Source organism: Gouania willdenowi, chromosome 4, assembly GCF_900634775.1.
Source record: "Gouania willdenowi chromosome 4, fGouWil2.1, whole genome shotgun sequence".
NCBI lineage: Eukaryota > Metazoa > Chordata > Actinopteri > Blenniiformes > Gobiesocidae > Gouania > Gouania willdenowi.
In genome coordinates, this window is record NC_041047.1 from 15,913,369 (window position 1) to 15,937,500 (window position 24,132).

At 38.5% G+C, this 24,132-nt stretch overlaps 1 protein-coding gene across 3 annotated transcripts in view; it reads right to left on the reverse strand.

Annotated features, from left to right (window-relative positions):
* Nucleotides 1-291: 291 nt before the first annotated feature.
* The window catches only part of atp13a3 (ATPase 13A3), a 31,202-nt gene continuing 7,361 nt past the window's right edge, over nucleotides 292-24,132 (reverse strand). For 2 of the 3 annotated variants that reach the window (XM_028444048.1, XM_028444049.1), the window contains exons 2-34: nucleotides 22,016-22,091; nucleotides 19,664-19,759; nucleotides 19,384-19,557; nucleotides 18,764-18,982; nucleotides 18,387-18,457; nucleotides 18,140-18,223; nucleotides 17,859-17,928; nucleotides 16,741-16,875; nucleotides 16,214-16,286; nucleotides 15,309-15,440; nucleotides 15,034-15,216; nucleotides 14,642-14,799; nucleotides 13,058-13,246; nucleotides 12,849-12,910; nucleotides 12,591-12,741; nucleotides 12,243-12,362; nucleotides 11,992-12,009; nucleotides 11,666-11,819; nucleotides 11,276-11,396; nucleotides 10,824-10,948; nucleotides 10,440-10,600; nucleotides 10,035-10,163; nucleotides 9,866-9,945; nucleotides 9,720-9,762; nucleotides 9,514-9,623; nucleotides 8,868-8,964; nucleotides 8,716-8,788; nucleotides 8,292-8,469; nucleotides 8,001-8,179; nucleotides 7,828-7,916; nucleotides 7,530-7,610; nucleotides 4,763-4,855; nucleotides 292-3,893 (exon numbers count right to left, since the gene is read on the reverse strand). In XM_028444048.1, coding sequence (XP_028299849.1) covers nucleotides 3,696-3,893; nucleotides 4,763-4,855; nucleotides 7,530-7,610; nucleotides 7,828-7,916; nucleotides 8,001-8,179; nucleotides 8,292-8,469; nucleotides 8,716-8,788; nucleotides 8,868-8,964; nucleotides 9,514-9,623; nucleotides 9,720-9,762; nucleotides 9,866-9,945; nucleotides 10,035-10,163; nucleotides 10,440-10,600; nucleotides 10,824-10,948; nucleotides 11,276-11,396; nucleotides 11,666-11,819; nucleotides 11,992-12,009; nucleotides 12,243-12,362; nucleotides 12,591-12,741; nucleotides 12,849-12,910; nucleotides 13,058-13,246; nucleotides 14,642-14,799; nucleotides 15,034-15,216; nucleotides 15,309-15,440; nucleotides 16,214-16,286; nucleotides 16,741-16,875; nucleotides 17,859-17,928; nucleotides 18,140-18,223; nucleotides 18,387-18,457; nucleotides 18,764-18,982; nucleotides 19,384-19,557; nucleotides 19,664-19,714 — 3,801 coding nt within the window. In that variant the 5' untranslated portion in view covers nucleotides 19,715-19,759; nucleotides 22,016-22,091 and the 3' untranslated portion in view covers nucleotides 292-3,695. The remainder of the gene's footprint in view (nucleotides 3,894-4,762; nucleotides 4,856-7,529; nucleotides 7,611-7,827; nucleotides 7,917-8,000; nucleotides 8,180-8,291; nucleotides 8,470-8,715; nucleotides 8,789-8,867; nucleotides 8,965-9,513; nucleotides 9,624-9,719; nucleotides 9,763-9,865; nucleotides 9,946-10,034; nucleotides 10,164-10,439; nucleotides 10,601-10,823; nucleotides 10,949-11,275; nucleotides 11,397-11,665; nucleotides 11,820-11,991; nucleotides 12,010-12,242; nucleotides 12,363-12,590; nucleotides 12,742-12,848; nucleotides 12,911-13,057; nucleotides 13,247-14,641; nucleotides 14,800-15,033; nucleotides 15,217-15,308; nucleotides 15,441-16,213; nucleotides 16,287-16,740; nucleotides 16,876-17,858; nucleotides 17,929-18,139; nucleotides 18,224-18,386; nucleotides 18,458-18,763; nucleotides 18,983-19,383; nucleotides 19,558-19,663; nucleotides 19,760-22,015; nucleotides 22,092-24,132) is intronic. The other variant, XM_028444050.1, reaches the window with a different exon arrangement.

Sequence of the window (24,132 nt, forward strand, 5' to 3'; positions counted from 1 at the left end):
AATGTTGTTTTCAAATTTATTGTAAAATAGAGAAATCAAGATAAATCAAAAACACATTTTAGGGGATTAAAATTCAAATAAATAAAAAATAAATTATACAAGGATTAAAAAAAAAAAAAGTACAACTTTGCCAATAAAAAAAATAAATACAAATAACCCAGTTGAGGAGGTCCTGGTAGGCCATGGAAGGAAGGGAAATGCTAAAAAAAAATAAAAATAAAAATTTAACAGTTGATAAAACACTAAAATTTCATTCATTTTGGGTTTGAACCTTTATTTTCTTTAAATTTCAAATAGACTCATTTCCCTGAGGAAACATCCACAATAGGCTGCATTCATTCAGTGCTGGATTTAATATAAATACCATTCAACATTTTTCTCTCAATTTTGACCCAACAGACCATACATCTTGTACCTGTAGGATATGTTAGAATTCCACTGATCAGACAAAGCTTTCTATATAATAAAAGGCAAAATTCTAAGGAGGAAAGCAATAGTAGCCTATGAAGTATAATCCAAATTTTCATTCAAAGTTCTAACTGATTTGAATCGCTTAGCTCGTAGCAGCAGTATAGTCACTTCTACAATAGGCTTTGAATAACAAACAGCAATGGATATTCTGCTAGTATGACATGAATGCAAATCAGGCATGATTAAAAAAAGTATACGTTCAATGATCAGTTTAAAAAATACACAAGCTGCAAAAGCTCTAAATGCACATTATGAATGCGACTAACAATTTACAGATAATCTCCCTTCTTGTGTTAGATCTTAAGTCCAGAGCTCTAAGTCTAAAAGACACCACCACTATGATAATGCTGAAAAAAAAAAAAACTCAATTTTTTTTTAGGACCATCTAAATTTAACCCAGTGAAATCATAAAGATGTTTACAAATATGCCATTATCTGTCACTTGCTTTAAAAAAAAAAAAAAAAAATCAAGATTGATCTATGCCCACAATCATACCTTACAGTAACCTTAATCACCCTGATATGCCCAGAATTATGCCCTAAATGGAACAATACAGGATGTTCCCAAAACAAAAATAATGGATCAAAAAGACAACTGATTGTAACATGGTACCAATATAGTAGAAAAAGAAACACCAGCCCTTTGATAATTCAAAACCATACATTTTTATAACTAAATATTTTGACTTTTATGCACACCCCAAAAATGTACATTCCATATATACAGATAAAAATTTTGCTTTAATATTCTATCACTTAAAACTCATCTACAAATTTCTCAGTCAAATTTAGATATGACTTAATATGTGCTTAAATTATGTTTTTTTATTTTTATTTTTTTAAAAAACCATTTTTTTAATCCAAAAATTACAAATGGGAATAAAAAATTCTTTGGAAATAAACTCACCATTAGTAGCTTTGCATTGCAATAAACTTTTCTTTACACAACATTCATTCGATCTTAAACCTCAGTAGGTTTCTGCAAAAAAAAAAACGAAATAGCACGGAATATCCCAAATCATGGAAACAAACATGAGGCATAAAAGCACATCAGACAAAAAAAAAAAAAAACCTGCTGAAAATCAACAAAAGAAAACAACCTTTTACAAACTGGCATCAGAATGACAATTTAAAACTTGCTCTGCATCTCATCAATGCCTCCTTTCTTTAAAGTTACAATTTTATGGCTGATAAATAATGTAAAAGAAAACAATGGGTAATATAGCACTTCAGCACATCTTGAAACTGTATGACAATAATTTAATCTGTGATAATATCTTACATCATTAACGGCCACAGCTTTAAGCAACATTACTTTTGTTACTGAGTTTGTTATTACGAGAAATTCGATGCAACGTTTCTCAATGAAAAGCTCGAATTTAATGTGAAATAAATAATCAAAATGAACACAGCAGCACGGCCTCAGATATAGTCAGAGGAGATGAACCTGTGTTTGGTTTATTAACCATTTGACAAAACTTAAATTCATTCTGAAATGGTGAAACAATTCATTAAAAGCAGGTTGCTATGTTAAGCATACAATTATACTGATGTTGGTATTGTGATGCATATAGAAAGCAAGTTTGTTTCATAATGATACTTTTAAATGACTAATGGCTTCACATGCAGCTGATTACTTTTATTTGTGGTTCTCCAAAGAAAAATGAAAAACCCTTTTGTCACTGCTGTGCATTTGTAATGGATAACATCAAGTACCACTTTAAAGGCCAACATATAAACTAATTTTGCACAAAACATAGCCCTTAACTATTGTTGTTTCAGAAAAAATGTCATACATGAGCATTTGAACAGCTATGAAAGATGTTCGATAAAAGTTTTGAGATTGCAAGCGGATAAAATGCAGTTTCCTGACCACATTTCATTACAGTATATGCCTTATTACTAGTCTTCCACAGGAAGTAAAGCCACATTACAAAATATTCTATTTGACCAAACCATGCCGACTTCCTGGAGTCAAACTAAAAGGCTGCTGTGAATGTTATGGTCTCCAGCATCGAATTACTCGTCCTAAGGATTCCAGGCATATGACCAAGTATTTGTCCTAAATCAACAGTAATGTTGTGTATTTGTGGCAGGTATTTTATAAACTCATTAAAATAGAAGCATCTTCCTTTATGACCCCTGTGTTGCAGCTCAAAGCAGTGGAGTTAAGATTTCTTCTGATGTTAGATGTTATTCTTTATGCAGGGTGAAGTGAAAGAAAAATGTGAATCAATTTTATCACCTCTGAACTAATATATAACATCAAAATATCTTTTTTTTTTGTTTATAAGTATATTAACTTGCAAAATAAAAGCCTTTGCCAACAAGGGCAACAACATATTAACTTTCATATCCCCTGTTCTCTTTTAATCCATTTACTCTGTCCGGTGCGACGACGGTATGAAAAGTAGACATGTTTCCAACACCTTAAAGGAAGAGTGGTTGTAAATGAAGTTAATGACTACAGCAGTTACATCTGCTTTCCTACAAATAGCCACAGTGATTCATCTCTGTCAGTTCACATTAGTCCCGTGTCAAGTTAATTCCAATGAATTGTGCAGATTCTGAATCCTTTGTAGGGGCAACTCCAGTTTCGCCAATGTTATACTTCTTTTCCAATTGAACTTTTGAACGGACCTTTTAACCTTACTGAAATTGAATAAAATCACCATGCCTTAAGTTTTCTTATATTTTCGAGCCCTTTGTTCTTGATTTATGGCTCATGCCTGGCAAAGACAATGCTTAGTTTAAGTGAATAAACACTTCTGAAGAGGTTTTGATAATCTGTTAGCTCAAATGTAAAGCATTTGCACTGCAGTTTTTAGAATATATATATATATATATATAAATATATATGTTACTTTTAAGAACGCGTTCAAATATTTCACCTAATAGTTCAATGTAAACCAAAACAGATTAGGTATTAATATGTTTAAAGCTGGATATAAGAGTGTAATAAGGAGTGTCACTTGACTTTTTAACACCAAATGTTTTACATCCAACAACAAGCAAAGCAACCTATAATAAAAAACAGGGTGAAAATAGTCTGTAATGAACTCCGATAATTTATGTGTAAATCTCCATCTGTATCCCTGTTTTAGATGTAAGAATGAAAAAAACAAGGTAGGACCCCAAAATGTAATTTGGAAAGCTTGATAAAACACATTAGGTGTTTCATATGCGGTCTGCAGAAAGGATATTGCTATTTTTACGGGGATTTGCTAGGAGTTCATTATAATTTGACAGGTAGAGCCGTTTTCTGGGCAGGTCTTTGCCTCTGTGGTGGTGGTTGGCTTTGGAGGCCAGTCTGGATCCACGCTGAGCTCCTGAGCCAGATGCATGTACCGAGCTTTGGGGATTCGCTTTTTCGGGCAGCAGAACCCGAGCAGACGCCTGTACATCCGCAAGTCGATGGCACCCTGAAAACACCACAGTGTGAAAGACTTAAGATTAATACATCAGAACAAAAATAATGAAGTTACCGTAACTGCTTCATATCACAGTCAAGTTATTTAACCAATCAGACTGTAACATACTACTACATCAACAACTGCTGCATGCAACATCCAAAAACAGATTGAGTTTGTGTGGACTACTGGGCTTTACACTGGTCACGTCTGCAACATGTGAGCATGCATGCATGCAATTCATTCAAAAACAAAACAGAGGATGACAATCATTTGAGGCAGCATAAAACTAGACCTACTGTCTCAAAAACAAAAAGCTCATGAGTCAAAGATCAGACAAAATATTTAACAAAAATAAAGCTATGCCCCCCCAACCTTGACAAAGACACCAAATATCGGGACTGCTTTAACACTTTGGTGCATATCTGCAAAGTGGAAGTCAAGGCACGGAAGTGCAAAGGTTGGGATCTAAGGTAGCAAGCAATCACAGATAGCCTTTGCAGTGATCAGGGACCAGGTCCAATTCCAAACATATAAAGCCCCTACTACTACTCTAGTTTATATTTGTTGGTTGCTCTTCCAGCTAGAATTAATACTGATGTGTTGGAGCAGAACCTGCTCTAAAAAACAAAAATCTTGAAAGTGAGTCCACTGATTTACTTACCATTATCTTTCAGTAAACATGCGAGTCCTTCACAAACCACAGCTTACAAATGACATTGGGTGGGGGTGGTGGTGTTGGGGTCTTACGACATGCATTTTGGTTAGTGTGACGATACAAAGGTGTGCTCAGAACTAATAGAGATTAATTAGGGACAGAGAGAGGAAACACTACATAGAAGAGTGAACAAGCCTAAATAGGAAGGTGAAATACTCCCAACCTGTGGTGACGGGGCGGCAGGTGTGACGCCAAAGCTGCCCTGTTTGTCTCGACTGAACACAAGCTTCCATAAGACGATGTCAAGGATGAAGGTCTATGGGATAGTGCAGTAGGCAGGGGAAAGAATACAGAGAGGCTAATTTGATTTCACAAAGCTACTGAAAACGGATTTTTTAAAATTTCACTCAAAGACTTAATTCTTAGCGCCACACACTAAACAGTGCATTCAGAATTGAAGCATGAATATTGCATCTTCAATTGTGCAGTATAGAATTAATCATATGTGAAGTTAAAATTTCAAAAAAATCGTTCAAGGAACATAGGGCAGGATCAAAAAATAAGACTCCGTAGTGACACGATGGCTGTTAGTGTAAATGCTGCAATCAGCCAGACCGACAGAGGAGCGCAGAGGAACTCTTCACAGCAGCTGATACTGTGACATGGTTATTTATTAACTCGCCATTCGCGTGACTGTTTACTGCAAAACATCCACGAATGCCTCTGCAATATAGGATGGATACCCAACCAAAGCCCGATGGGTCGGGTCAGGATTCAGACACACATTTAGAACTGGTGGTCGTGTTCGATTCAGTGCTGCAGGCAGGACCATTGAGCAAAGGAGGAAAGCCACCGTTGATAGAGTCCGTTTTCTGAACAAGAACATGGACTATCCTTAGTTTTCACAACTGAACTATGTAAATAGCTCCTCTGGGTGTTTGATGTGCGCTTGTTGCACCATGTGCTGATCTTTTCTGTTGTCGTTAACAGTTGTTTGTTAATAAAAACGAGCTCAAAAAATGAGGTCAGGTTTGTGTCGGCCTTGGATATAAATATCTGAATGCCTGCTGGGTTTGAGTCAGACTCAGACAAAAAAATGCGGCTCAATCCACACTCTTTTAGGATGCTTTCACACATTCCTCTCTCTTTGATCCGCATCATGCTTCGCTTCCTTGGATAGTTTGGTCTTTTTACAATATGTGAAAGCTCGAAGTCTGGTGCGGAGCAAGCAAGCGAAATCTGGTCCTCTATAAAGTGTGGGTCTCGGTTCGCCTCAAGCAAAGCATGGTGCGGTATTTAATCATGTGAAAAAGCAGACAGGACCAAATACAGGTCTTTATTTAAATCTTCACCTGCACTATTATCCCATAATTATTATTATTATTATTATTATTATTATATTATTTTATTTAGATTTGCACATATTAGTCTTTAACTAATGTTTATATTTTTTCTAGTCGATTGTTATTATTCAATGTTAACATTGTTAGAGAGCGCAAAGTTCACCAAGTCAAATTCCTTGTGTGTGTAACATACATTACATGGCCAATAAAGTTGATTCTGATTCTGTTGAATGCAACAATGTTGCAGATTCACCACCTGAACCGCACCTTGTCCACCGGACTATATGTGTGAAAGCACCCTTAGTCTCCAAGCCGTCTCCTTCTCCATCATTTCAGGCAGAGTGGACACCTCTCCAAGCCATCAAGAATGCGCATCAGCGTCATTTGACGTCACGTCCCCAACATTACGCGGGGAATTCGGGCCCCAAATTGCAGTACAAAATGCATCACACAGTCTGTTTGAAGGCTGCGATACACTGTGCGATTTTTTGAATCGTTGTACTCAGCTCAAACTGTGCGACTCAATTGCAGAGCCTGAATGTGTGCAGCTCACGATTCATATTCTCACACTACACAGACCGACACAATCTGCCTTTCACACTGTACGTCTATACACAACACGTCGTGGTCTTGTTTTCCGGAGATGCAATGTACAAATTAGAAGAAGAACTCTGAAGCGCTGCCATTAAAACATACAAGAGGAAAAACCCAGAAGTGGAGAGACATTCGCAAATCTCAGCCAAAAGAGCTTTAAAAAAGAAAAGACGGCGATGTGATAGACCAGAACTGGCTGGACAGACGAGGGGAGTGCGGTCCGTCAATTTTACAGCGGTGCTACGGTGTTCGCACATGCGCAGTGTGAAAGTTTGAGGTCCGTGGCACTGCTTCAACAATGCGATATCCTCACGAGGAGCGACTGGATTTCAAACGTGTTTGGTTTTTTTACGACCATACAATTGCTGATGGGGAGCTGGTCGTGAGGTGTTGATCGCTTCTCATGACCCCATGTATGCGACAAGATGCACGACACACAATTTAGCAGAGACTCGGCCCAATCCGAAAAAATAGACCCACAAGTCAAAAATCGACTCAAAATGGGCCAAAAATCCAACAGTGTATGCCCGCCTTAAGGTAATCAGTATGGGCTCAATCTTTTTAGTTTTTAATGCTTTATCACACATTAGCATTAAAAGACTTAAAATTCATTTTCAATTTTTCACAAATCCTGCCCTATGCTCCTTAAACAGGATATGAGACATGATAGATACAGTGGATTCAGGACAAAGTGTGATTAAGTGTAAAATCAATGTTTTAGCATTTGTAATTCATTTAGCAGTTGAAAAAAAGGACTGGTGCTTTAGAGTTATTCAGGGGGAAAGCTAAGCATGTGTGCGACAGAAAAACATTCAGGGTTTACACAAAGTAAAACTAATCCGCTGAGGCAGCACATTAACAAAATGAAACAATTGTAATGAAAACATGCGCACTGCATCATCCCTGTGAAAAGATTATAACATTTCTGACAATGCAAGAGTGATCCTGGTGTCCCGTTAAATGAGACAAAGATGAGCACACTGCATGAGGAAACAAAGGTTGATGGTGAGGAAAAACATTTTTGGTCGCATGTCTTTTTCATGACTGTCTTACCTCAACCACAACAGACACTGCAGCATTGACTATGATGAGGAAGAAAAGTTTAAGCCTCCACTCGAATGGGACACAAACGATCTGTAAAAATGAACAGACATCCATCACTGAGCTGATTATTATTATAAGAAGGTGCTAAATGACAAGTACTAATGCATGCGGACATATCCAAAATATGCCAGCAGGCAATGGGTTTATTACTTTTGTAATCATTTACAATAAAAGATGAATCCAAACTACTTAAAGGTAAAATACATAAATGTGGTAAATTAAAGTGTTAAAGTGAAAAATGTCTGACCTCCAAGAATTCATCAATGCTTTCAAATGGGTAAAACATGATAAAGAGCAGGAACGCATACAGAGACCCAGCAGACAGCACAAAAGGCCCTGAGCACAGGATTAAACAACAAGTCAGAACATAAAGTAGATGCACCTTTGGGGCATTTTAGGGTATAGGGAAATTTTTCTTACAATTTTTGTAGCTTGGCTGCCTGAAAGGTTTGCCCTTAGAGAAAACAATTGCAATGATAAGATACTGGAACGCGGACACGTAGAAGAGGCTGGTATTCTCAAAGTTTTTGATATTGTGGTCGTCCACTTCTGTGTTGTTGTAGTCAGACTCATTCACGTTTGCCAAGCGGTTGCAGACACTGGGGAGGGGGTGGGAGATTTGATTGGAATTGATGCATGCAGAAAGATGACACAAAACTCAAATTCATTAAGGCTTAAATTTACTAAACAGTAGGATAAACAGGTGCTCACTCTGTGTATGGCTTCCAGACTGTGTACCAAGGCTGCTGTTGGACCCAAAGGAATGTAATGACTTGGAAGCCCAAGCAAATGAGGATCTGGGTCAGCACAGAGAACAGCAGGGGTCCTGAGATCAGACCTGATGGTGGACGGCGGGACACCAGCTCTTTCCATGCTGGGTTTAAACTCACTGAGTGAAAGCAGGTAAGGAGAGTCGGCAAAAAAAAAAAATATTAAAGAACTTTAAAGGAAACAACACAAAGAACAAATTTCTGTGCAGAACGGCTTTCTCAAAGTCTGATTTCTTCATTTCCTGTTAAGCGCAAGGTAAAAATCTGCCCATCAATGAATAAAATGTAACTAAGCACCAAAACTTCACTGGTTTAAAAAAATGGAGAATCCACTGCTTTAAACCACATGTTTTGCACATACTTACTGGTAAAGACAATGACGAGGATGATGGCAATGTCAATAAAGAGGAACTGAAAGTCTCCAAGGTTACTGAGGATCTGAGGAGAAAAGTAAAACATGGATTAGTCACATTAAATACATTTAAATATTTCATATCAAGGAGACAGTTTGACATACTGAATAGAGGAGAGTGACGCTGATGTACTGAATGATGCTGTAGAGAGCCATGAACTTGAATACACAGAAGGAGGTCATGAGAGCAGCACGTCCTTCTCTGTAAAAAAATAAATAATAAATGTGTCAAATATTACTGTAACATACCCTCACTAGTATAACCTTAATACAGTATAAATGTCAACATTCATATGACAGATATGTACAATATACAACAGTATAAATAATTAGCATGCTAAGGCTGCATTCAGACCAGCCTTGCTTTGGCCATTTTAAACATTTCTTTTTTATTTGTGGAAGTTACCAAATATCAAAAGTTATTACATGTGTTGCAAAACTTTGAAGGCACTTAATGCTTCCATGAAAATTTGAAAGGAACAATAACACTAACAATAACATAAAATGGTTACTCTTTTGTTTACTTGTTTAGTTAAACAGAACAAGTAATTTGTCAAATTTATAAAGCTGTGACAAAAGTAAGTATAAAAAAGGTCCTTTACTTGCGTGCGAGGAGGTGGGGAGAACATCTTTTGTAATGTTTTTTTGGTGCAGCCAAACTTTAAATCGAAACTTACAATGGCATTATCAATGTCCCAAAAAATTTACTACAAATAGCATATCTTTAATTAAAACTATTTATGAAGCCAACCTGATAAGGCTTGGTACACAGGAGATGTTGGGCGTCTTTGAAGTGAATGGAGAGGCTACTGAGGCTTCTAGCTCTGACAGAGAAATCCCACCATGAGCTCTCTTTAGGGCCTGAGTGAGGACACATGGGGAAAGTTTAAATATGTTTATTTAAAGGGCGAGCACAGAGACTGTTTCACACACACACACACACATATCTATACATACCCCACAGTCATTGGCACCATCTCCACACATCCCCACAAAGTAGCTGGAAGTTAAAGACAACTTTTTAATCATTTAACAGCTTTTTTTTGTCTCATTTGACTTGAGAGAACGCCGTATCATCATCACTATTCAAATGTTCTACTTACTCGACACCCTGCAGAGCCTCAATCAACTGAGTCTTCTGGTCTGGAGCCATTCTGGCAAATACGGTCCCATGTAGCACCAACTACAAATCAAAACATCAGAGGCTTCAGGTAAGAGCAGCAGACTTATACTTAACATATGTGACAGTATGAACTAAAGTGAAGACTTCACCTTTTGAAGCATATCAGGGAAATGTTCAGCAATTACAGCAAAAGTTTTTCCACTCATAGCAAAGTGGTATAACTCCTGTGTTTTGGGCTCATCTACTCGACACACATCATCCAGGCTAATGTTCACATCCTGTGTTAGAAAAGGATCAGAGTACAAACGTGCACGATGCATTATTCAAATCAATAATTGTAATCTTTCAATACAAAAAAACTAAACTGCCAGCTAACTGTGTCCAAACAAGAATAACCCAATATATAGTTTAGTAATGATGTCACCCTGAATGTACACAACATGCAGACTACTAATGCTGCTCCTTTTTTATTTAAAGCTTTTACTATGTTAATGAACTTATAAACTTTTAAAATGATTGATGTCATTTTGTTGGCAGCAGCACAGTGGCTTTACCTCCAGATGAGTTGTTTTGCTCGGTTTGTCGGTGTATCTCCAGGTGATCTTAGCCGTGTGCCCATCATGAGGAGGGAGGGCATCAGCGATGATGACGGTGTCCTCGGGAGGAATCATTCCACAGTCTCGAGCCACAGAGATGGCGGTGAGCATGTTGTCCCCTAGTGAGTGATCATAAAACACTCACATCAATAAGACAACATTTATAACTGAAGAGTGGAAAATCTAACTCAGGGTGGTGCCTGCAGAACAAATGCCTGTGTGAAACTAGCAGTGACAAGCGACTTAACACTGTGTGCACAGCTGGTTGCTCTGCATGTCATGGTGCAGTCTCATCACAGACTGATGATGGATTGGAGCACTGACCTTTTGTTGCATTCTCACCTGTAACCATGACAGTGCGGATGTTGGCACGATGCAGATCCTGCAGCACCGCGGGGGTCTCTGCCTTCAGCTTATTCTGCATGATGATTAGACCCAGAAACTCCATGTTCGCCTCAATGTGATCCCTAATCCAAACAAGGACAAATACCCACATTTATTACAGATGCTACAAAGTATCTCAAAAGCACAACAGTTTCCATGAAATTACTACTTTATGAAAGAAATAAAGAAAACAATTGTTTCTTTATGACAGAGTTCCTTTACCTTTACATTAATAGTATCAAAAATGATGCAGACATAATGTAGAACTTCTGGAATATAATCCTTTTAGGGGTTAGAGCAGTGGTTCCCAACCATTTCAGAGTCAAAACCCCATTCTAATTACATAAATTTCATTTTTGTTATTCCTAGAATTCATTTTTTGACCATGTTTATTTAAGTGTGTACGCTACCGGCTGATGTTCTGGACTTTGTGCCAGGTGAGTTTAGATTCCAGTCGACGGTGAGCCAAAGCAATGACTCTGAATCCCTGTTTGGTGTATCCCTCCAGAACTTTGGGAAAGTTTACTGGCACTGCAAAATACAGGGAAAAATCTATTTTTAAAACTCTGAACTTTATATCTCATAACATTTCTTCAAAAGCTCTTGATAGAAAAAGAATATTAACATTTTGTTACACAACAAATTCCAGCATATTAATATTACAACATGATAAAGGATGAAACTTGTGTGAATGCATGTTATTGAAAAGTTACATTTTAATTTGACCATATACAGAAACCTTTCGTATAGTGATGCGCTGAACCTTTTAACAACATATTGCTACAATGCCCACATCTCACCGCTGTCTCTCCTGCAAAGACTTGCCACCACCTCTGGAGCCCCCTTCATGTAGGCATCCATTCGTTTTTCCCCCAAGAGGCGAGCAACCACACTCATCCTCTGAAGGGCTGAGGAAAAAGGAAACTGGCGCACGATGCCAATCTCATACACAGACTGCAACATGGAGGTACACAAGGCAACAAAAGGCTAAGTGATTTGGAATTGAAGATTGGAAAAAGTGAAAAACATGTGAAAGCTACAGTTGATAGTCAAAACACAGTCTTGTGATACACACTGACAAAATTGATAAAACATTTTGAAATAAAAAAACAAAACGCAACTTTACCTGGAGCTCACACAGTTCCTAGAAAACAAATGAGCAAAATCATTTGAAATTAATTACTTTGAATGGGGAAAAAGTGCTGTCAAATATCGGCTGTTATGTACTACGTATTATGTAATAAAAGCCATATTGTGCTATTAGTGTTTATTACAAAGTGATAATTTAAGATGAAAAACCATTTTGTTGCAGTTCAACCCTTTTTTGAAAGAGATTTTGTCGACGGCCTTTAGCAGACTGAATATTGCGTTACATACCATGTCCTGGTCTGGTGATAGTGCTGGCTCTTGGGGGAGGAGCTGTTTTGAGGGTCGAACTACAGTGGGCATTATTCTGTTATGCAGGGCTGTTTCTTCTTCAGTTGCCTCCTCCAGGACCTGAGCAAAGAGCAAAAAATTAGAAAAAGGTGCCCAAATAAACAAACTGATTTTATATTACTAAAATGACAAACTATCACTCCGATTAATATTGAAATCAAACCAAGCCAATTGTCCTGAAGGAAAAAAATAAATAAATGACTAACACAAACAACTCTGTGTTAAGAGAACATGTTGGGATGCTATTTGTTCAAATATCCCACTTTTTTGCTTTAAGCTACAACTCACCCAGGCTGTAGCCTCAAACATTTTCAGGTCCAGTGGGTCTCCAGACAGCTGGCCTTCTATTTTGGTGAGAGAGTGGCAGGTGGCCATGCACGCCACGAACTGAGATTTGACAAGATTCTCTTTGCAGGCCTTATCCTCTGACATAAAGAAACTGGAGAGAAAATTTCATTAGAATGAAGCTCAGGGAGCAAACGGCATTGCGATTGTTTTTTTTTTAATAATTTAAAGAACATTCCTCACATCTGGTTTCCTGCTTACCTGCCGTTTTCAACTCTCTGTACTCCCCACAGGTCTAATCCATCTTCAGTCAAAGTTCCAGTCTTAAATAATAAGCCAGAAAACAATTAAATCAAGTGAAATAAAACACACAGTGATAGTGATAAAAAATTACCGACAATTAAAAACCACCAATACTAAACAATGTGGCTTGCTGGATTTTGCACAGTCTCAATGAAAAAGAATCTCACTTTGTCGAAGCAGACCAGGTTGATCTGTCCACAGATGTTGATCCTCTGTGGGCTGATGCAAAAAATGCCAAGGTTTCTTAGGCGTCGCTGAGCATACACAATGCCAGCTGTCATGGCGGCTGGCAGAGCTGGTGGCACAGTGATGGTGATGATGTCCAGTGATTCAATGATGATGGTCTTAGCTGATACCTGCAGGTCAGAAAGGAAGTTTGATTCTCAAACTGTTGGTCAGATCTTTCACAATCAGTATATTTTGCTATAGTACCAGTTAAATACAGAGCATCAACATAGGACTAAAATAGAGTGAGTGCTCTGCCAGAGGATGGACATCTTTGATTAGTTTGACGTGATAACAAATGAGGAACAAATGGGCGGAAACTGGAGCCAATGTCTGTGACCGAACTGTAAGAAACTGCCTAAAGGGAATGGGATTCACATACAGAAAAGCTAAACGAAAGCCATCATTAACACCAAAACAGAAAAGAACAAGGTTACAATGGGCTAATGAAAAGCAATTGTGGACTGTGGATGACTGGATGCAAGTCATTCTGTGATGATGAATCGCAAATCTGCATTGGGCAAAATGATGATGCTGGAACTTTTGTTTGGTGTTGTTCCAATGAGATTTATGAAGATGACTGCCTGAAGAAAACATGTGCATTTCCACAGTCATTGATGATATGGGGCTGCATGTCAGGTAAAGACACTGGGGAGATGGCAGTCATTACATCTTCAATAAATACACAAGTTTATGTTGACATTTTCGAGACTTGTCTTATTCACTTAATTGAAAGAATGTTTGGGGATGACGACATTTATCAAGATGATAATGCATCTCATCATAAAGAAAAAACTGTGAAAACCTTCCTTGAAAAAAGACACATAGGGTCAATGTCATGGCCTCCAAATAGTCCGGATGTCAAACCAATTGATAATCTGCGGTGGAAATTGCAGGATGGAGCTTTGTCATGGACCATTTTCTTCAAAGGTGATCTGGCAACCGTAATCAGAGAAAGTTGGAACCGGATAGATGAAGAGTTCTGTGTGTCACTTGTTAAGTCTTGCTAATGCCTCAGATACTGCAAGCTGTTATAAAAGCCAGAGGTGGTGCAACAAAGTCCTAGCGGTGCATTGTAGTGTTTTTCTCTCTTTGTTTGTCATGACTCCATAATTTTTTTCCCTCCACTTGATCTAAGAAAGCAACTGTTATCGACTACCACAATTATTTTTCTTGATTTTGTTTAGTGCTTCTTAAAGCTAAGGGTTGCAGTATGGACTATAGTGCAACCAGTTTTTTTAAAATGTGTGGCGTAGTTCCATTCAAATTGAAGGCACAGAATTAGTATCCGGACGATTATTATCAAATTTAACTTGTTTTCACTTCAGTGTTCAGTTTTCATTGTATGAAATAAGACAATAATAGGAAAATATGAAAACCTTTCAGAATGAAATAAATGATGAAGTAAATGTATGTCTTATCTGCTGTGGAGCCAAGTCTGGATGAATCCAAGTAATTACATGAAAACATATCCATGCTATATTAGTTGAAAGTCAGTTAAGTGACTGCTTCAGAGCAAACATTACCTTGTTCATGACACTGAGGACAACAGAATACACAAAGCCGATTCCCGCTACAGCCACCAGACACAACAGAAAGAGGTAGGCATCGTGGTACAGTTTGAAGTCAGTGGGTTTGGGATAGAGGATGGAGCGCACCAGTTGGCCTTTAGCTGTACTGAAACCTGGAAAGAGATTGTTCATAAATAAGTGTTGGTTTAATAGAAATTACTTCCTAATATTTCAACTCAAGCTTAGCAATAAAATCCTCTTAAACGCTTAAATAGGTTCTCAGATCATCATATGTTTTGTTTGCTAGACCACTACTTAATGAGGGTCATAACTGGATTTATTTATTTATTTTTAAACTACTGAATGTCATTGCTGATGTAAGCTGAACATCCATTAAAATAACTGACCTGTTCGAACCACTACAGCCTTCACCAGCTCCCCAGTGTAGAAACGTGTTTGAATGACGTCTGTGCCGCAGAAGAGTGTGTGTCGCTTGTGTTCCTCAGTGTTGTAGGCACCGTCAGTTTCAACCCCCATTTCCGCTGGTCCTGGATTTGTGAGGTTGGTTTTTGTCACAGGAACACTTTCCCCTGATGAAAAAAAACAGGTGTTAATACACACAGCAGGAGGTGCACAGAAAATAAATACTTCACTGCTGAATTAAGGAGATTTCCTCTCTAACCTGTGAGCATGCTTTCATTCACGATGCAGGTGCCGCTGACCAACACAGCATCACATGGCATAATGGTCCCATTGCTGGGGATCACGATCACATCACCAGGCACCAGATCAGTAGACAATATCTCGTCAATGTCTGTAATGTGGAGAAAGGGCAACAGAGCACCAGGAGGGTAAATGTGTGCATGAAATCCGACAAGAAGACGATGCAAAGAAATGAAAGGTTTGCGTGTATGCGCGCAAGTATCCCTGTGAGAGTCAGCTATTGCAGATGGAATCAGAGGGAGGGGAATAAAGCTTTACTCTGCACCTCCCTTATTACTCATGCCCCTGTAGGGAGCAGGACCAAAATGCTGAGTAATCACAAGCAGTGGCCAGTGAACAAACAAAGCACTAAACTCATTTTAATCATAACTCATCTATATGGCTTTATAAAAAGGTTAAACATAGTCCTCTAGTAGTTCATAGTTCATTTTCAAATTTTAACAGCATGTGGAAAAAAAGAGAATATTCTAGAATTAATTTAAAAGTGTTTTGGTCAGAATGCTTGGGCATCATTTCTGGAAACACAAAATTGAAAAATGAAATACAAATCTTGAGAAAAATACAAACGCTGTCTTTGTTTGGATCTGTGTTTGCCACACTGACTGTCTTCTACACTACATTCCTTCTGTAGCAGCTACCTGGAGGATAGCCAAAAGAGAGTCACTGTAATTTAGCCTTGCCTGGCCCAGGAGAGAGGAGACAAAATATCTGCTCCTCCAGTTTGGAAAGCACTCTTTGGAGAGGCAGTGGATTGAATACTGAAGTACAAGTTGAGTAAGTTTTACTGAACAGAAGTAGCAATGTTCTTTGAAAAAAAAAAAGGGGGGGGAGAGGAGGAGGATAAAAAAAAAACAAAAGGCTTACCGTTATTGGCTCGGCATACAGACACACGAACAATACTGTGAGCTGCCACCATGTCGCGGAGCATGACGTATTGCTAGAGAATAACAAGAGGGAAAACTTTACATAGTGACAACAATAGTGTGGAGCTTGAGGCCTGAGGCAGCAGACCGTGAGAAGAAGAGCCTTTATGTCAGCCTAAAATTCCAGGATTAGACATGACTGGGACAGAGAATGGCATGACGCAGACAGAAATGCCTTGAAACGACGAGTCCTGGGATTCACTTTGGTTACTTCTGATGCTTTATCTTAAGTTATGTAGTGTATGCCACACAAAAATGTAAATGTTATAATTAGGATCATAAAACAAATCACATTGAATTCTTTATAATTTTTTTTAAAAAAGGACAAAATGCTGCAATTATAATCTAAACGGAAAATCTTTCAACATGGATTAGTTTGTGATTTTACACTTAAAAAATTATAAAATGCTGGAATGATGCAATAAAGTCACTTATTTCTCTCAAATTAATTTCCATGACAATCCTCACCTTTTTGATGGTGTACAGTGAGGTAGCTATGGATATGACCGACATGAAAACGATGGCCATTGCGTAGTAGTAATATTCATCGGCACTCCACAGGATCACACTGAAGAGCTGGAAGATGTAGAAAGGGTTGAGGACCTGCAAGAGGAGACAGGGCCAGGAGAAGTGAGACAGATGCATAGTTGAATTTTAAAAACACTAAAGTAGAGGAGTTAATAAATAAAAAAAGACCTGTTTGTGCAACACATTCTGCTGATTCTCAATAAACCACTAACCTGGAGAATATAAATCTATAAATATTTAAACACGAGGTTCTATTTAAGTAAAATACAAGAATGCTGATAATAACTGGATTTAATTTGAGATGTAACACATTGTATTACTCTGACATAATGGTTGTTAAAACCTCTGTTCTGAACAGAGTAAAAAACATGTTGTTACCAAAATGTTTTAAGGCTGTAAAACCCATCACCACACACTTTATACACTTTTCTCATGAAGAAATTAACATTTATCTCTTGTTTAAACACTTTCAAAGTTCAAACCTTCGTAGATTTTAAAACATAAACCTGTTTTCAAACATACAGCACTTCAGAGTCACACTGCTAGTGATCAGACATTGATGCCGAACACAATCAGAGTGTGTTCACCCATTCAACCATGGAGTAGAAGCTGTGTGTGATCACCTGGAGCTGTATGACACGGCCTTTATAACCGGGACCAGACTAGGAAGGATTAGACGTGGAGGAGAATCAGCGAGGAGGTGGTTCGTAGCAGGTAAGTTCTCTCTGTAGCTCTGAGCTAGGTTAGCATTAGCCGCTAATCACACCGGCTTTTTTCACTGGTGGTTTATGTTTGTGAGAGGAGCAAAAGGAGCGCAGCAGGCAGTGAAACTCACCAAGTTGGATGTGTCGCTGGTGGGTGAACCCAGCATTAGCTAATCACAATGCACGTTCATACTGTAAAAAAGTGCATCCAAAATTGCAGTGTAAAAAAATCCGTGCAACACAGAGGCCGCGAAAGCTGAACCGCGATAGAGCGAGGGACTACTGTATTTCTCTACCAATGTAAGCTGCAGGGCACCAAACAGGCTGTATTAGTCAGTAATAAATTGGCCCCACCTCTTTGATAAGCAGCTTGAAAACAGAAGGCACTTTCACTGCAATTTCATTCACTCCGAAGAACAGTCTCCTGTCAAAATAGGAGGAAAAATACATTGTGTTTAGTTATGTAGAACATATCTACGGATTGTAGTATCCCACACACACATAAAATGTTCTTTTTTAAGTAAAAACATAGATATGGACTACTTTGTATACAGGTAAATAACAGACTACTTAAACCCTAACATAATTTGCCTGTGAAGCTGGCCTTTCTCCAGCTGTTTAACAACAGATGTTACCTGTACTCCTGCTGGCTCTTGGACAGGCCTTCACTGTGCTCCGAGTGGAGGGTGAAGGAGTCCACCTGCAGATCCTCAAGGCCACTGTGTTGATACGCAAGGTGAAGTAAAATAAAAGTGTAATTTAAAATATTAAAGCTGGGTATATTTTATCACAGATCATTTAAATACATGAGGCATTCCTGTGACAAAGCAGTAAAGTAGTTATAGCAGATTAAGATTAATTCAAGTAAGAAAACATGCTTACGTTAAAACCTCAAAGTTCTGCAGCTCATCGTTCCAATAATACTTTGTGCTATGGAAGGTAAAATAGCGGATCTGTGGGAGAAACAAATATTGAGTAACACCACAATCAAAATCTTTCCTTTTTCCCAGAAGCAACTGTGTTAAAATCATGTATCACAGAGAGACCAACAGGAACTACAGAAACATTGTGATGGCTTGCCTTCACTACAATAATTAACTTACTTTCTTTTATTACCCCAGACTATTATCCCAAGCACACATATGAAAGTTTATATATTACCACTATTACAAAACATAATACTACAAATGAAACCTGTCTAATGAACGGATATTCACTCATACTGGTGTGTGCATGATTTTGCAACCATTTGTACTTACTTTTGTGGGCTGGTAATCAGCAAATCGTTTAATAAGCTCCTGAGCAGGGCTGCCATCGGAGGGGTAAGGGGTGTGTCCGTTGGCCAGAGGAGAAACAGAGGAAAAGGGGTCTGTGGGGGAAGAGGGGGATGTGGTCTGGGTCTCCAGGCTGTGGAAGGGGTTGCGTCCTGGCGCTAGCATCACTCGAACCCTGGCCAGGAACCAGCGCCGAAACTCATCCTGGTCAACAACATATACAAAGTATTCACACCTTTTTTCTGCAAACCTCAGGCATAGAATGATTTTTAATAGTTTAATGTGGCCAGATCCAGAAAAAAACCTCCTCATTTGTGCCCTGCATCAGACATTGTTCTCCACTTTGCATGGCCTGAGGAGCTCCCTATTCAATTGATTTGTTTAATCCCCAACTATCACATCAAACACCCACAGTGACCAAATATTACAGCTGATCTTAAAGAGCAGACTGTGGCTCCATCATATCTTGAAGAAGTTAGCACGTTCAAATTTTTTCTTCAGTTCAAAAACCTGTATTTGGTTAAATAGACACCAGCTTCACCAGTTGAGTCCATACGTGGTAGAAAGATGGCCGTTTGGCAAAGTGGAGAGATATTAAGACCTACCGTAGAGCGCAGCAACACCACCTCAGCGTCCCGGGCTGTGGTGCGGGTGCAGGTGGATTTGACACACCATTCTGGCATCCAGTAGAGCAGCAGGAGCAGGAAGCCCCCTGTACATATTACACCGAAGCCCACAAGGGCCAGACGCCACCGACACAGGCGGTAGCCCTGCAGGTCCTGGGGAAAATAAAAACAAGGAGTTGGGTTTATTAAGATAGAAATCCTCAGCCTGTGGCCTATTTAGGAATAAACAGAGACACCATCAACATAAAGATCAACATACCATCTCCTCCTCCTCCCCCTTGTTAAGGAGCTTTATGTCTTCCTTCTCCATCCTGCTGAACAGTTTGCCAAGCCCCTTCCTTACACACTACAAACACTACAGACACACAAAATCACAAATAAAGTGAGCTGTCAGCAATTATAAGTTGGAAGATAGAAAAAAAAATCTAGATGCATTTGCAGAAATCAACAAAAAAAAAAAAAAATTCTCAAATTTATTTTTCATTGTGTAAATCTCTTCAAACTCAAAACAGAATGAATACATTACTATAAAGTAATGGTTTTCACAAAAGAAATTTACAGCACCTTCTAAATAAACACATGACCTCAAGGAACCTGAGATTAAGGTTGTCAACATGCAAGGCCAAGGATCAACACCCATTAAACCAGTGCAAGCAGATGCTACCAACTAGAACACTTGAGTACCTTGTAAACAATTGAGTATCTTTTAACTTTGTGTATTGATAATAGATCCCTTATACAGTGAGCAATCTTGTGCAAAGAGCACAGAAATGTGTGTGTAAGATTTTTGTTATGCTACTAAGTGAATCTAGTGCCCCGTGGACTTCACCAACATTTACCAAAGCAACAAAGTACAGTTTCTTACCATTATCTATAGGGTTAGTGTTTACTTCACTTTATCTGAGGCATAAAAGTACATTCGGTCTTTCTGAAGTACCGCTTATTTCGCAGTATTCTTATCTAGATTAGAACCATCTAAAATGGTTCAGTTCAACAAAGCAGCACAGCAATGAACAAAAAAATATTTGAACAAAAACTAGCAGAAAACACAAGGACCGATTAATTTCAAATCTGTTAAAAAATGCACAAATGCTCAAACAATGTGACATTTTTTATTAGTTGTCATCACTTGTCCCTATTCTGTGCCAAGGAATGCTATCGTGGTGTTCCTGACCATGGTGCCTGTCGAAGAATCAAACCGTTTCTAGTGACTGAATATGAATGCCTCCCTTCCATACTTAGATCTTATCACTTGGGTTGGGTGGGGTTTTTTTTTTACTCTGGCATAATGCAGGATATTTTGCTTAGGGCCAAACCCTTCCTAGTATTTTCCCAATGGCAGCATATTTGAAAGGTGCTCTGCAGGACGACAATGTTGACTCAAGCTTATCATATACGTCATAAAATCAAAGATTTAGGTCTTGGAATGATGATTTAAAAATGACATTAAAGGGGCGGTATTATTAAAAACAAATCACTATCACTGTAGCAAAACTGTCATAAACTGTACATCCCTTTAGCCTCATTCAAAGGGCCAAAGGTGAAAAGTTCTGTTTCCTCCCTCCCTTGTTATTCCACATTATGTAAAAAGTCAGCTCCAAACAGGCGAGTCGGCTATTCCTTGCTACTTGACGTCACCTAGCGGAAACTCCTCCTGACAATTCTGGCTCCTCCTACCCTATAACAATGTGAGCTCCTCCCTCTCAAACTGCCTCACAGCTAAAACAAACACTGCCGTTTAATATAAAATATATATTATACTTTGTCATATATGTAAAGCTACATACACAAAATGTGTTCTTTGCATTTAACCCCTCCCTGAGGAGCAGTGGGCAGCAACGGTGTAGCAGTTCCATTTTTAGTACCTGTTATATCGCCTCATATCACCTTTGACTTGATCTGACGTGTTTGTGACACAATGCGATGAAGCGGTTGACAAAACAAATGATGATCACCTTAAATGCACTATTCCTGTAGTTAATAGAGATGAGGAGAAGAAAGTGACTTAGCAGCTAAACACTCTGGTGAGTGTTTGAAGCAGCTGACTGACTCCGCTGCTGCTGATGTGATAAACACAGAGCCTGAAGTGCTGAGGTGGACTCACAATCACAATAGCCACTTAAATAGCCATGTGTTTTACTGTAATGTTGTTGAAAACAATACCAGCAGTGTGTGGATAGCAGAAAATAGATTTTGGTCATCACTGATTTCCCTCGCAAGAGCGAGGCATGAAGTCAGAGTCTACAGACACGCTCACTCATGAATATGCATAAGTAGGCTGCAAAACAGCCTGTTTTTAGAACTGCTTAGAAAGTCACTTTTCAGAGGACTAAAACTCTGGAAAACAGGCAAGTTTGGGAAACTAAACCTCAAACACTATGTTGTTGGGGTTCTTAGAACAAATGTTATGGGGAGAAAAAAATTGCTTATTACCGCCCCTTTATTGTTAATGGGACAGGGTAACGGCTAGTGTGAGATTACATGTGAACAAATAAGCTAATCATATTCAGATTAAGTTATAAAGATGATTAATACAGTGGTGGTTAACTTAGGTGGGTTCAGTGCAATGATGTAACCAACAATATGGTTGCTTTTTTTTTTAAAGCCCTACCTTGACAGTGAGGAACACACTCCCACAGGCGGTCCTCCTTCCCGCAGTTTGCTTATTTTCTTACCAACCTGGAAGCCTGAAAAAGAACAAACAATAAGAAAGATGACGAAGACTGGCAGTTGACACGTCGAAACATGTTAGGAGATCAAAGTGGATTTCCTGAGTAACAGTTGTCTGACAAAATGAAGCCATACCATAATAAGATGATCATATCACAGCTTAAAGTATAATGTCAGATGTTCCCTTTATTGAAAGTGAAACGTTAAATGATTAAAAACTTATTTACCACTGAATTTGTGGAAGATAGTGTTCATAAAATAAACTAAATAATATGTTGCATTAGTTGTTTTGTTCATATTCAAGTATACAGTGGAAATGCTCACCATGATCAATATAGATGAGAGGAATTTAAGATTATAAACTGTTACTGATCACTCTCTATCACATCAATATCAGGCTTAGGCAATTATTTTTACCTCCACCTTGAAAAGGCGGTAACATTTCAAAGATAAGGGTCAGTGTCTTTGTTTTTCATGGCTTTCTCCATGGAGATAAGTGCAACTCCAAGACTGTGCCCGTAGTTTTTGCAAGAACATCGAAGACCCTGCTCAGGCCCCAAGGAATCAGCATGACTTCAGAGATATTTATAGACTGAACCAGACCCAGCCTAAAGCCACATTGTTTTCTCTCATTTGATTAGTCTGCCATTGTGTTAATAAGCGATGCCAGAGAGGGAGAAATAGTAAAAACAAGGTAGCACGAACACATGTTAAAGTAACAGCAGAGGGGAAAAATAACAACAAAGAATTGATTTTTTTCAACTAGAACAATACGCATAGAAAAAAAGTTACAGGATTAATAATGACAGGGAATCAGTTGTTTAATAGACTGTGCTGAAAATATGTTTTTCTACCCACCTTTTACACTAGTTTTCCTAAATTCAGGGAACGGATGATGAGCCAAAAGGTTTTCTAAGAAGCAATCTCTGAATCAATTTATTAACTGATAAAAATATCTCAGAAGAATGCCTGCCTACATCTGAATGGGTTGCTTTTAAATATTATTGGCAATAATTGTGAATTAAAGCTGATATCCAGAGTTTTTGAGAAATCTAAGTTTATGTATCATTCTTTTGAAATGCGAAAAAATACCCAACTAGTCTTTTACTTTGGTCTACTGCCGGTGGTCATTCATATACATTAATGTCCCGCCTTCCTTCTATAGACTTCAATACAAATTGCAAATCGTGCCGCAATCGACCCAGCCAATAGGCTTCAACATCCTGTAGTGGAGACTGTCAAAGTGAATGCGCGTGTGTAAACTGTGCCAGAAAACAAGGCTGCGCGTCACAACAGCAAACAGATATCACTCTGAGCAGCATAGCATCATGGAGGAGCGCTCCGAAACTCCAAAGCTGCTACTAGAAAACTAAAGAAAAGTCCAGGTACAAAGCTTGCGGATAAACATCTTCGTGACCGCAACAGAGTTCATCTGGGAGTTGCTTTTCAAATGTGAAGGGACTTACAGCTTTTAAAAGGATTCTGAACGGACCCTGATTTTGCGACATTTCTCATGGACAGGTAATAAACATGTTTTGTTCAAACTACCATAAGTGTTTTATTAATGAAAAACAATACTACAAGTGTGTTGGTGTGTTCCACATTGCACGTGCACAAAAGTAGAGGCGTGGCTTCTGATAGATTAGCAGAGGGAGAAAGTGGAGCGACATCAAGACTTGAATTTTCTCTCTCTTTTCATCCTCCGGATATGAGCTTTAGATCATATTCTCCTTTTCCTAATGTCTTGTGCTTATATGTGTTGCTTCTGAAAAACTTTCAAATCATTACCCAAACAATGATCTAAAAAAAAAAAAAAATAATGTTGCAGCCAAGTCTGGAAGAATTGTACTTTCCCTTTCTTCAACACACAAGGAAAAAAAAAAAATAGGAACAATGAGCCGTGACCTAATGACATAGGTCTATAATTCATGGAAGCATTTGGAGGAAAGAGGGTTTTGTTGCCATCAAACTCTGCACTCAATGTACTTTATCACTTCCCCTCCTGTTCATGGGGCATAAAAGGAAAACTTTTGTCTTCATAAAGAGCCAGTCACTTAT